The 12,626-nt window shown below is 55.5% G+C and overlaps 1 protein-coding gene across 18 annotated transcripts in view; it reads left to right on the top strand.

Moving 5' to 3' along the window:
* LRRC20 (leucine rich repeat containing 20) overlaps window positions 1-12,626 on the top strand; it is a 106,094-nt gene that overhangs the window by 72,054 nt on the left and 21,414 nt on the right. For all 18 annotated transcript variants that reach the window (XM_027597059.2, XM_027597064.2, XM_027597051.2 and 15 more), the window contains one exon: window positions 9,757-9,924. In XM_027597059.2, the coding sequence (XP_027452860.1) occupies window positions 9,757-9,924 (168 nt within the window). The remainder of the gene's footprint in view (window positions 1-9,756; window positions 9,925-12,626) is intronic.

Raw genomic sequence — 12,626 nt, 5'->3', positions numbered from 1 at the left:
TCTCGTTGGTCACTCTGGTCTGAAGCGCCTTCCCAGCCATCTGAAACAGTCTTACTTGTCTTCCCCCACACGCCCCCAACCCCGTGTGTGTGAGCTGGTTAAGGGGAGACGCTGGTGTTCCCCGCGCCCTCCCCACGGTCACGCAGCAGCAAACCCCACGGCAGGTGCCCAGTGAGTGGGGGTCGAGTGAGGGAGTGTGGGCTGTTCTGGTGTCCCTGTATCTCGGTGACTTTCCCGTAAGTCACGCGTCCTGCCTGCACCCACGTTCTCTTTTATTTTCCCTTTCGATTCCTGCTTTAATTTTCTCTTTCAATTTTGTTTCCAGCAAAGGCTCCAAAATCCAAGAATTAAGTCTCCTGGGTCTTATACCTCCCTAACAGAAAGAATTCCATTGATGGAGTGCTTTTACTTTTCAAAGAGTATCCATTTCATGTTCAAGTGCCGGGCTGAGCGTCTAGGGGGTGCTTAACAAATCCTCTGTATTGGGCAGCACGTCTGCCACTCCCAGCCCTCTGTCAGGGTGTCCTCTCTGCCCTGCTGTATACGGCAGGGGAGACCTTCCCAGGGGGCCAGCCACATGGAGGGGGCACCCACGGACACAGGAGGAATTGGACTAGAACCAGGTCAGAAGCAGGGAATTGCTGAATCTCTACTCTGAGAACAGGGACTGTAGGGTTAGGGAAGCAGTGCTGGAAAAAGAGGGGTACCCGAGTGGCCCACTTCTCTTGGGGAGTCTGGCTGGGGTTCATAGCCCGGTTTGGGAGTTGGGGGAGGAAAGTCAAATATCTGGGGGAGAGGTTGAGGTTTGACCTTGGACACATTATTTTCTCTCTCTGCAAACTGGGGCTCGTAGGTTATGAGAAAATGAATGTGCTGATTGCAGGGAAACCCTGAGAATAAGCATCTAGAATATAGCAGTGCTCAAGAGCTGTTAGCTGTTAGACTTTATCAGCCCCAGACTCCGTGAGCTGAACTTTTGGTGTCCAGCACAAGAGCTCTTTCCTAAAATCCCTCCCCTACTCCAGCCTTGCACCTCAATTCTTAGCCAAGGCAGCGGGGGCCTGATTCACCCGAGGGGGCTGACACTGCCTCACCAGAGCACCTCTGGGACCCCTCGGAAGCTCAGCAATGGAATGCCTCCCCATCTGTCCCAGCTTCAGTGCAGCCCCTTTGATGAGAATGCCGTTAAGGACCTGACCGCCAAGGGTGCAAATCTATCTGCCTGTCCAGCCCAGCTGGATCTCCCTCCCTCGACTCCCTCACTCCCTCGTTGCCTCGTGCTTTTCAGAAAAGCTTCTGAGCTGTGAGAGAGGCTACCGTTCAGGCAGATCCAGCCCCTCCTCTTCACAGCTAAGCCTTTCCTCAGATCCTGCCGCTAAAGGAAGGCCAGACTTGAGAGAGCAGCCTTCCCTGGGGAGCAGGAGGCTGGGGCCAGGCTGATTGTGTTTCCACAAGTTTCTTTAGTGCCGAGATCTCCAGAGGATGCACTAAGCAATGACTTGGAGCGCTGCCTAAGCTCTGTTGAGTGAAAAAGGCCAATCTCAAAAGAGTGTATAGTCTATGATTGCATTTTTTTTAAAAAAAGATTGATTGATTTCGGGTGGGGGGAAGACAGAAGGAGAAGAGAGGCAGACTCCCTGCTGACATGGGGCTCCATCTCCCAGGAGATCACGACCTGAGTCAGAGTCAAAACCAAGAGCCTCAGGTGCCCCTGCATTTTTGTTTAACAACAAAAAAAATCTATCCATCCATCCGTTAGTATATACATAAAAAAAATATGGAAGAATGAATAGCAAACAACTCCGGTACTCTCTAGGGGTGGAAATACATGGGATTTTCATTTTCCTCTGCTCCATGTTTTTGTGATGTCTATATTTTTACCATGAGCACACACCACTTTTGTAAGCAGAAAATGCATCTCAAGTTCAGCAAACTGTATCAGTCAGGAAGGGCCAGCTTCACATCAGGAACAAATAATCCCAGATCTCAGTGGCTGAAACAACAAAATGTTGTAGTTACGGTTGGGATAGCATTTGGTTTCTGTGACATCAGCTTCTCCCAGTGCTAGGCTACCTGCCGCCCTCGGTGATGATTGAGGGCTGGACCGTGACTTGTCTTAGCATCATGATGGCGCAGACAGGGTCTATGTACAGATGCTCCCCGTGTTCCTTGAGATTCACAGATAAGGGAAGGGGGAAATGGAAGACCACCCCCTTTCCTCAGGGAAGGGGGAGGCATCCAGACACCAAGATGGGGTCAGGGCTGGGTAGAGCCGGGGGGGAGCAGAGTCCCAGGAAGGCTGACGACACTTCCACGGGAAGCAGGAAGCTTGGCTGGCACAGGCTCAGGATGGAAGAGCAATGCGAGCCGCACTCTGCTGAGGAGATGTGCTGGGATCAGCCGGGGGCCTCTCCAGAGCCAGGGAGTGGGAAAGCTTTTCATCTAACTGATGTTGTTTTAATAAATGCTCAGTGTGTCCTGCCAAGTCTCTTTCCTGCTGTTCAGCGGCTTTTCTCTACGTCTCTATCTCGCCCCCGCTATGACTCAAGGGCTCTGCGTATCTCCTTCCCTCGCATGCTCTTAGAGTGAACATCATCCAGAGGCTTTTGCAGAATCACCGCCCCTTCTCTTCAGGCTGGGGGAGGGGCGGGACAGGAAGCCTCCCTGCTCTGCTCGGAATGCTCAGTACATGTTTCTTGAGCCGGCCCTGGACCTACGGAACAGTAGATGCAAAGACCTGCCCCTCATCCAACGCCTGCTCTCTCCAGTTCCCGGTCACCCTGGGCAGCGGGCCACCACGCTTCTATGGTCTGGGTGTTCTGGACCGTAAAATGATTTATGTCCTTTCTCTTTCCTACACCTTAGGCAAGGACAGAGTTAAATGTGTATTGAGCAGCTACTGTATGCCAGGCGCTGTACACGTATCATCTCCTTCAATTTTCCTAGCACCTCAGAGGTGAGTTTTATCATCTCTTTTATTTTTTTTTTAAAGATTTTATTTATTTGACACAGAGAAAGCACAAGTAGGCAGAGCGGCAGGCAGAGAGAGAGGGAGAAGCAAGCTCTCCACTGAGCAGGGAGCCGGACATGGGGCTCGATCCCAGGACCCGGGGATCACAACCCAAGCCGAAGGCAGCTGCTTAACCTACTGAGCCACCCAGGCGCCCTTCATCTCTTTTCTTTTAGAGATGAAAGAAATGACTCGGAGAGGTTTGGTGATTTACTCGACATCACACGGCTTGGGAGTGGGGCAGCTAAAATCTGACACTGGATCTGTCTAGCTCCAAAACCCCCATGGACTGCCTCCAAAAGGGTGGGCAAAGGACTTGATAAGCAGAGTTGAATGCAGAGAATGATGGCTCTGAGATTGGAGAGGCTCAGAGCCTGACACACCCATGAAAGACTTAACTCTTCCAAGCTTTACATAATGTCAAGTCCCTGCATGTTGAGGGCCTAGGTTATCAGAAGGCCAAGACTGCTCTGTCACCCAGCATGGTTAATTAAAAAGTACAAGCCCAACAAGGCATTCCTGCCTCCGGAAAGGTTTGTCAAGAACCACTCTGAACAGCAGGCTTTTCTTCCTAAGCTCTTTTGACCCTTGTGACTTTCTGTTTTGACTCCATTTGGTTGGACCCCATTCTGGAAAGGGCAGCACTCATTCCTATCAAATTACAGATGGATTGCTCACATTCACACGCACCATGATTTGGGGTTAGCCCTGTGCCAGGCTGGGAGCAGTGGGAAGAATTGGGGATATTTGTGGTCATGGCAGCCTATGGCACCCTCATTCCTTATTTGTCAAGTCTTTCCGGAGCACCCTCTCTGTCTCAGGCCTCGTGCTGGGCACCCAGGTTACGAGGATGAACCTCACTGGTCCTGGCCCTCAAGGGGCTTCTAGTCTGGCCTTGGGTCTTAGTTTGGTAACTTGGCTTCAGCCTTTTTCCTCGGAGCTCAACTCCGACTTATTCTAACACCTTTCGTGGACCTTTCCCAGAGCATCGCCGTCCTCTTCACTGGGCCCTGCCAACATTGCCCACCTGCTTGCCTGGTGTTCTCACACCTCACATGGCCAGCTCTGCCTGGTTTCCCATTGGCTCCCGCCCTCTCTCCCTGGCCCAGCAGTACCTGGTTACCCCCAGTGGAGGAGGACTGCCTCTTCGGCCTGGGCTCTATCTATGAGACTTTGGAGCCGGACCGCATACGTACCCGCTGTCCATCCTCAGCACGATTCCCCCGAACCTGGATGTAAGCAGCGAGTGCCCATCACCCTGCGAGCCTGTTTGAGGTGCAGGCAAGAGAGCCCCTCTGGTCATTCTGGGTATCTCTGTTCAAGGATGTCGTGGCCCCTAAGCCAGCCTCAGGAATGATGTCAAAGTTGCTACCCTGAGTGGGGGGTGAAAGATGCTGAGGGCTTGCTAGACTGGCCATGACCCTCAGGGTTTGTGTCCAGGGCACTGGGCAGAGCCTTCTGCAGCCCACTTTCCCAAACTAGATGGTCTGTCTCCACCAGCCCTGAGCAGCAGAGATAGCAGGCGGGGGAGGCTCCTGCCAGTCAGGGCTGCTTCCTCGGGGCCCCTACAGTGGGAGCAGAATGCTGGGGACAGAGTGCTCTGTCAGGCCATTGAGCCCCCCAGGGACCACCCTCCTATCAGCTTTCATGGCCCCATTGGCCCTGACTATTCTAGCTGCCTGTGGAGGCAAGCTCCTAAAAGGCTCTCAGAAGCTGTCTGCAGTGGGGATGCTTCTCACGGTTCGAAGCCACTTTGGGGCTGTCATTAGACTCAGGCCTGAAATGGTTTCATAAAAGGCTCTTTTTTTTTTTTTAATAGCAATTCAGAACATGTCAAAAATTGAGGATAACAAAACCAAGAAAGGGGAGATTCTCTTCTCCACCCCTGCAGCAGTTACCCCGGTCACCCCTGAGCTGGGGTGTCAAGGGACAGGGCCAACAGATGGTGGGATCCCTGCAAGCTCACGTGCTATGCAGCAGTGATGTTGGGCCGTGCTTCTCAGCTCGCCACTGCTCGGTGCCGCAGACACCTGCACCCCAAAGGCCTCAGGACTCTGTGAGCCTATCCGAAGCAGCAGAGGACGGTCTTGTGTTCACTATGGCTATAGGCAAAGAGCATTCTCTTCTAAGCCCAAGTTTGGGTGGTTAGAAATACAAGCCTAGCAGGTAACTCCTTGCTAACTGGATTCCTGCTTTCACTGGGTGCCTGGCATTATTTGCCAAATCTGTCTGTCTGTCCATCTGTCTATCTCACGTAGTTACACAGTGCTTACTGTGTGCCTAGCATGTTCACAGCCTTTTCTGTGTATTAATTCACTTAAATTCACATCAGTCTTATAGAAGAATCTCATACTGTCTTCATCTTACAGATGAAGAAACTGAGGCAAAGATACAAAATTTGCCCAAGGTCACGTAGTCAGGAAGTGACAGAGTCTGACTCTGAACCCACAACCACCAGACCCCAGAGCCTGGCTTGGTTACACCCATACCATATGGCCTCCCCTGTCTATGTGGGGCCATACCCCAATCTCATCTGTGTGACCCAGCAGGCGAGATCTGCTGGGGGAACGCGGCAGGTTCCAGGAGGGGAGGATCCAGCGCCCAGGTGTGAGGAGGCCTTCCTAGAGTTGGCATTCCTGACCATGGGAATGAAGACAAACCTGGGGACAGTTGACATCTGCCACCTCCCCATTATAACCCCGACTGGCACCTGCCACCGAGCTCAGCAAATGGCGCTGTGCCCTCAAAACTGCCCTCTTCATCACCAGCAGCTGCCTTGTGGAAGCCAGATAGGCTCCCTAAGGGGCCCGTGGCCGGCCCCACTGGCAGATGGCCTGTGAACTGGGGATTTGGGGTTGCGGCGGCCGCCAGATCACACAGTGTGGCAGGCACATTCTCAGAAAATGAGGGCTCAGGGAAATGCACCAAACAGGAACCGTACAGCCAGGGAAATTGGGCCAATTCTGCTCTGAGAACAAATGTCCGGTTCCAGGCAAGTGGCTTCTGGGAGCCTGTGGGAGGCAGCCACCCCCTACCCTCCACACCCCCCTCCGCTGGTGTAAATGCGCCTGGCGCCCAGGTTCCTCAACCGGCAGCAGCGGCCAGCGAGAATTGAATAACATTATTCTTACGGAGAGTAATAACTTTTCCCATTTTCATGTAATAAAAAAGAATGACTCAATTTAAGGAGAAACAGCGTATCGTGGAACAGAAGTTTGGCAAAATTGTGAGGGTGATGCTCCGATTCCTTTGTTTATTCATTTGCACACTCGTCTAACACGGAGTCCTCCACGTGTACCGGGCGCCGTGCCGTGGGCACCTTTCCATAGTGGAGCAAAGCCCCAGTGTCATGCATCTCCTGCTGTCATGGGGGAAACAGCCAGTGCACCAACAGGTCAGCGTGTTAGGTGACGATGGATGCTGTGGGGAGGGAAGGACTGCAGGGGAGGGGAGGGGGCAGAAACCAATGGGAGAGGACCCTAGTTTAGATACAGTGACGTTTGACAAGGACGCACACTGCAAATATACTGGTCAAGAGCATTCTAGAAAGAGAGAACTACAGGTGCAAAGACCCTGAGGCAGCAGCATGCTTGCAGTGTCTGGCACAGGCAAGCCTGGGAAGCGCTGGACGCTCTCCAGCATCCCTTCCAACACGGTGACATTATAAGCGTGGTCTGGATAGGGATGTTTTCTGGTTTAAGGCATGGCCATCTAAGAACTGGCTGCTGGGGGGGTCCTGGGTTTGTGGGGGGTGAGCTGTGGTTCTGCTGTTGGAGGTTTGGTTCAGGATGTCCCTGAAGGTGGGAAGATGAGAGGCAGCCAGCCAGGCCCCCCGCATTGTCTGTTTGCCCCCCTGGGTGGGGGTTGGGAAGAGTCATTCATCCAGTATTTGCTGAGTGACCACAAGGTGCCCCTCAGAGGGCTGGATGGAGGGAACAAAGATGAATCAGATACAGTTCCCGTCTGCCTGAGCCCCAGCATGGCGGAGCAGGGGCCTGGGTATGGCCGGTACGCAGGTGTGTGGGTACAGAGAGCGCACGGGGGCAGGGTCCAGGGCTCTGCCTTCACTGCCAAACCCTGGGAGGGGCCATTGGCACCTGAGAGCAGCTCATCTCCCACAGCTCTGTGTCCTGGAGGGTCCGAGGAAGGAGGGTGGAGCACAGAGGGAGGGGCAGGGCCAGCCACATAATTGGTGGGGCCCAGTGCAAAATGAAAATGCAGGATCCTCATTCAAAAAGCAGGAGAACGGTGCCATTAAAGGTACATAAGCATTTTCCTTTTCCCTGAGGTCGCTCTCAGGGTGTCCTGGTACTTTTCCTTTGCTATTGAAGGTCCGTCTGAGTAAGGAGAAATGAACACTTTAAATTATTAGCGTGAATTTTACCTTTCATCTTTATACTTGCAATGCCAGTTTGAGATGCAGGTATCAGAGCATTTAACTTGTATGTATTAAGAAATTACACAATTTGTATTTTGTGTCCCATTTCTAGAGGGTGCCTTGAGTGGGCCCGGACAAATTCAAGCCAGACTCGCGAAGTTTGGATGGAGGGAGGGAGGAAGGGCAGCCTCTCATAAGTGCCTAGGGTCTCCCTATCCCCACGATGCAGGGCACACACCCATGAACCTTCAGGCCTGACAGCTCCCACAGCGTGCGGGACCTCCACACTCTGCCCTGGCCAGAGATGGGATCTAGGGAGGGGTAGGCAGCATCGCAAGGATCTTTTTTTTTTTTTTTTAAGATTTATTTGTTTATTTGAGAGAGAGAGAGCATGCGTGAGCGGGGAGGGAAGGGCAGAGAGAGGGGGAGAGAACCTCAAGCAGACTCCCCGCTGAGCACAGAGCCCGACATGGGGCTTGATCCCATAACCCCAAGGCCATGACCTGGGCTGAAATCAAGAGTTGGGTGCTTAACTGACTGAGCCACCCAGGCATCCCTCAAAGATCTTTAAACCTCTACCCCAGGATGCACTTGAACCTGGGTCGAGGTGGACGAGAGGCTTCCTCCTGCCTAGCCTCGGCCCCCAGCTGCCACCCACTAGACATACTTCGGTGATACCAGCCCAGGAGCAGGGAGCACCAGGGGGTGGGGGGTTGCTGCTGGCACCCTGCTCCACCGGGGACGCCATGGGCACGTGTGCCCCCCTGATGCTCATGCCCAGGCCCCTACCGGGATGGAGAGCTGCCACAGCTGCAGCGCAGGGGTGAAGAGCAGGGAGGCCAGCCTGTCTTGGGAGTGTCAGGGGCAAGAGAGCATGCTGCTGAGAACATGTCCTGGGGAGGCGGGGGGAGACCTGACTCTCCATGACTCCAGCCCTATTTATCAAACACAGATTCCAGGATAAAATTAAGACTTTCAGAATGGCAGCATAGAACATTCAGTCTCTCAAGCTTCTGAGCCTAGGATCCCATATGACTGCATGGGTCACAGGCCCGTGAAGCTGGCCCCGGGGAGAAGAGTGGAGGTCATTGTTCAGGTCCCTTGGCGTTTCTGGGCCTCAGTTTCCTTGAGGCCAGACAAGGTAACGGTGTGCCTGAATCAGGTAACAAAGGAGGGGCTGACGGCAAGGTCCCATGCGGACGGGGGCTGGGAGCACAGTGGGGACCAAGGCCTCTGCTGGTCCAGCCTCTTTATCGCGGGCTCGTGGTGATTCTGCTTCTCTGTCTCCCCCGTTCTCCTGCTGCCAGCAGGCTTCCTCTGCTTCCTTAGGCTCTTCCCCAGCATTTAGGGAGCACCTACTGTGTGCCAGCCACATGCTGAGCGCTTGGCACACCGCTGACCTTCACTGAGCGCCGTGCTGTGGTCGGGACAGCAGCACGTATGAATGCTCCCCGTGTGCCGGGCGCCACGCTACGTGCCTTACCCACGCTGACGGAGGGACTGCTCCAACAGCAAACACTATGAGGCAGGTGGAGGTAGTATTAGTCCCCATCTGCACATGAGGAAACTACGATGGAACGTGGTTCAGTGACTGAGGGAACAACTTTCAGGCAGCATAGCTGGGGCTTGAACCGGGCAGTGGGGGCCCCAGATCCCCCACTCTTCTAGCCCTGCATTACCCTACCTCCCCATTGACTCTTGGTTTCTGCACCCCATCCCTCTCCCTGCCCATGGACCCCCCGGGGCTCCCCCCGCTCCTCTCTGTGGAACACAGCATTTCAGCTTCTCCGGCTTCCACCACACCCAGCAGAGGGACTCCCGCCGGCCCAGCTCACCTTCTCACCTGGGCTCTGTTGCTGCTCAGCTTTCCCAGCAGCCGCCTGCCTGCCATAGGGCGGGAGCCCACACCCATCGGGGCAGCCGTGGCTGAGCAGAGGAGCGGGGTCACATGACACAGAAGGAACTTGGCTGCCCCTGGCGGCTCCTTGAGCAGGGAGGGTGCTAGAAAGTGGTGTCCCTCCGCTGGGCTGTGGGTATGGGGCACCTAGGGCCTGCCCACCCTGGCCTATCCTATTGAGACCCAGAGTTGATGCCTCGTCTGAGGGAAGAGCTGGCCCGTCCTGACCCTTTGTCTAGGCCAGGCTTCTGTCAGGAAAGCCTTCCGGTCCAGAGCCCAAAGCAGGGAGCCCAGCTGACAGGGCAGGGCAGGCGCTCCTCCTGCCTACACATGGAGTGAGCCCCTGGAAGGGGCGGGGGGCTGCCTGTGGCGGGGGTTCCCTCGCTGCCTTCCTGGCCCCGGTGCCGCTGTCCCTGTGATCTGTAGGTTGCCCCCCTTCACCCCCTCTTTCTCTTCCTCCCACACATACAGAGCTCCACCTGGAAGGGAACTTCTTGCACCGCCTCCCCAATGAGGTCAGCACCCTGCAGCACCTCAAGGCCATCGACCTCTCCCGGAACCAGTTCCGTGACTTCCCCGAGCAGCTCACCACCCTGCCAGCACTAGAGACCATCAACCTGGAGGAGAACGACATTGTGGGTGAGCAGCCCCGGCCATGTGGTCCCTGCACCTCCCACTGTCTCTGTCTGCAGCTCCTCCCTCTGAGGGGGACATGGGGCTCTGGGGTCGGACCTTCACAGACGTGAGGGCAAGGGTGAGCTTTCTGGTCTGAGACACCTGAGCACGGGGCACTGAGCCTGGAAAGGGAAGCGTTCTGAGGCCCTGCCGCCTGCTGGGGCTGGGTTGGACAGCTGCTTTCACCTGGCAGGTTGAAGGCCTTGGCTTCCTCACGGCTTGCCCTGACCCAGCACGCCGCGTGGGCCTACAAGCTCTGTCTCGGTCCCAGAAGGCTGCCTCCCAGGCTCTCCAGCTGGGACCCTATATCCACGTACAATCCCCTGAGGCCACTAGGCAGCCGTATTCAGAGCAGTGTCTCCTAGCTTTCCAGTGCACATACACGCTCCCTCCAGGAACCCGAGGGTCTCCCGTCCCGGGCTCAGAGTGCCTTCTGCCTTCTGCAAACGGCAGGCCCTGAGAGTGGCCCTTTCCTCCTTCTGAGGCATTTCCACCTGAGCATCCTCTCCTGCTGCTGACTGATCTCCCCAGACAGAGGCAGCACCCCCCAGGGCCCCTCTGTGCACCTCCTCCTCGGCTTCCTCCTCCAGCTGCCTTGGCTCCCTCAGAAGCCCATCTTCAAACCCCGTTTGGTGCCATCTCAGTCGCCTCTGATGTTGACAGTGTTAGTAATAACCCCCTTCAGTGCTGCTGTTATGTTTGTAATTGCTTTCACAGCCATTATGCCATTTGACTAAAAGCAAGAGCTCTCCAGTGGCTTGGAGCTGGATGGAGAGTACCTGTCGCCTGGGGCTGGGTTGGATGGCTGCTTTCACCCGCATGGGGTGCCGAGTGTCCCATCTGTGCGCTGGCCCTGGCTGAGGGGGCGCGGGACCAGGTAACCTCTGAGGTTTGCGATCCATTCTTTTATAGAGGAGTAAACTGAGGCTCAGAGGAGTCACGAGAGCGCGTCAGGTCACACAGGGAGATGGCAGAGGTGCCAGGACGAGTATATGTGACTCTCAAACTCGGCCCTATGCCTAGGATGAGGTTCCTTGTGTGGCCTCTGGGAAGGCCCCGTGGGTGGGCCTGGTTTGGTCTTTTCCCTCCCAATCCCAGGATCCCTGAGCGCCTTGCCCCTGAGTTGGCCCCCTGTCCCTTGAGCCCTTGTGCTGTCTTTAGCTGGAAGGAGCATGCCCAGAAGTGCCTTTCCACCATGAGGCCCTCCCTCCTGCGCTGCCGTCACGGTCCGGGGTCTGGCCCTGAGCCCTTCATTCTCGGCCAGGCCTTCCTTGCTGAGCCTTTCCTCCCGTGCCTGCACTTCCTTCTGCTTCTTTGAATGGGGCAGTTCCCAAGCAGGGGCCACAGCAAGCCGATGCTGAGCCCAGAGCTGGGACTGTAGCTGCAGGCAGGCGGGTGGGGACAAGCGCTGGCCATTGGCCTCCCCACTTCCCAACGGCAGCCTTAGAAGGCCCATGTCACCCCTCTGAGCCCCAGCTTCTTCTCAGCTTTTAAAAGATTTTATTTATTTATTTGACACAGAGAGAGACACAGCAAGAGAGGGAACACAAGCAGGGGGAGTGGGAGAGGGAGAAGCAGGCTTCCCGCGGAGCGCGGAGCACGGAGCCCGATGCGGGGCTCGATCCCAGGACCCCGGGATCACGACCTGAGCCGAAGGCAGATGCTTAACGACTGAGCCACCCAGGCGCCCCTCTTCTCAGCTTTTAAACCGAGGTTCTCCCCCACCCCCAGCCCAGAGGGAGCTGGGCCCCAAGCAAAGGAGCAGGGCGCGTGGGCCCCTGTGCTGGCTGCTGTAGGAAGCGGGGCACACAGCGTGGGACAGATGCCACAATCCTCCCCCTCCCACAAGGCCGACGACATCCCTTAGCAGCAACAGTTCCCACAACAAAGATGGGCTGTTTTGACTCATTCTCTTTATAGATATCTCTTCCTTTCTGTAGAGTGAGGTAATGACTACATGTGGGAGCCTCTTACAGTTTACCAGGAAGGCTCAGGCACAGTCCCACGGCCCATCTGGTAGACGTAGAAACCTAGGCTCTAAGAGATTTCCCCTCACCTTTGTGGCCAGGTGCCTGTCTACAGCTGGACGGGTGAAAGAGACATGTCAAATCCTGGGCTATTTCCCGCCAGGTCCACCTGTAGCAGAGGTGCAGGCCAGCCTGGCCAGGCACGGGGAACGTGGAGATGCTGCGGACTGGCCCTGTGCGGCAGAGGCTCCCGGAGGCGCTTGACTGCTCCCAGGGCCCGCTCCACACTCCGCTGCAGGAGGCCTTGGCCGTTCTCCCACACGCCCCCCATGGAGAGAGGCGTATCCTGTTCCCTTGCTGGGGTCTCCTCGCTTCCATTCTCTGCCTCTCCCTGATCCATGCTCATTACTCGGATTGCTTCTAACTCCCAAAGCCATGGCAGACCCGGTGCCCGCCTTCCTGGCCTGGCCGCATGGAGGGGGCCGTGATCACAGCATAGAGGGTGAGGGCTGCACCGTCCTTCATTATGGAAATAGCTTTGCCCTTGTCCCAGCTGTAGCTCATCTCCTGCAGGATCTCATTGGGAAAATTGTAGTAGGAGCTTAGGATGCCTTAAGAGTGGCTTCTTTTTCCCCTTCAGAGCCCACAGAAGGTGTTGGAAACATTTTTTTTCCCGAGAAATAAATCTGAGATGCATGA

Source organism: Zalophus californianus, chromosome 15, assembly GCF_009762305.2.
Source record: "Zalophus californianus isolate mZalCal1 chromosome 15, mZalCal1.pri.v2, whole genome shotgun sequence".
NCBI classification, from domain to species: domain Eukaryota; kingdom Metazoa; phylum Chordata; class Mammalia; order Carnivora; family Otariidae; genus Zalophus; species Zalophus californianus.
Note: the sequence above shows the minus strand (reverse complement) of the source record. Positions and strands in the feature narration are given on the sequence as shown.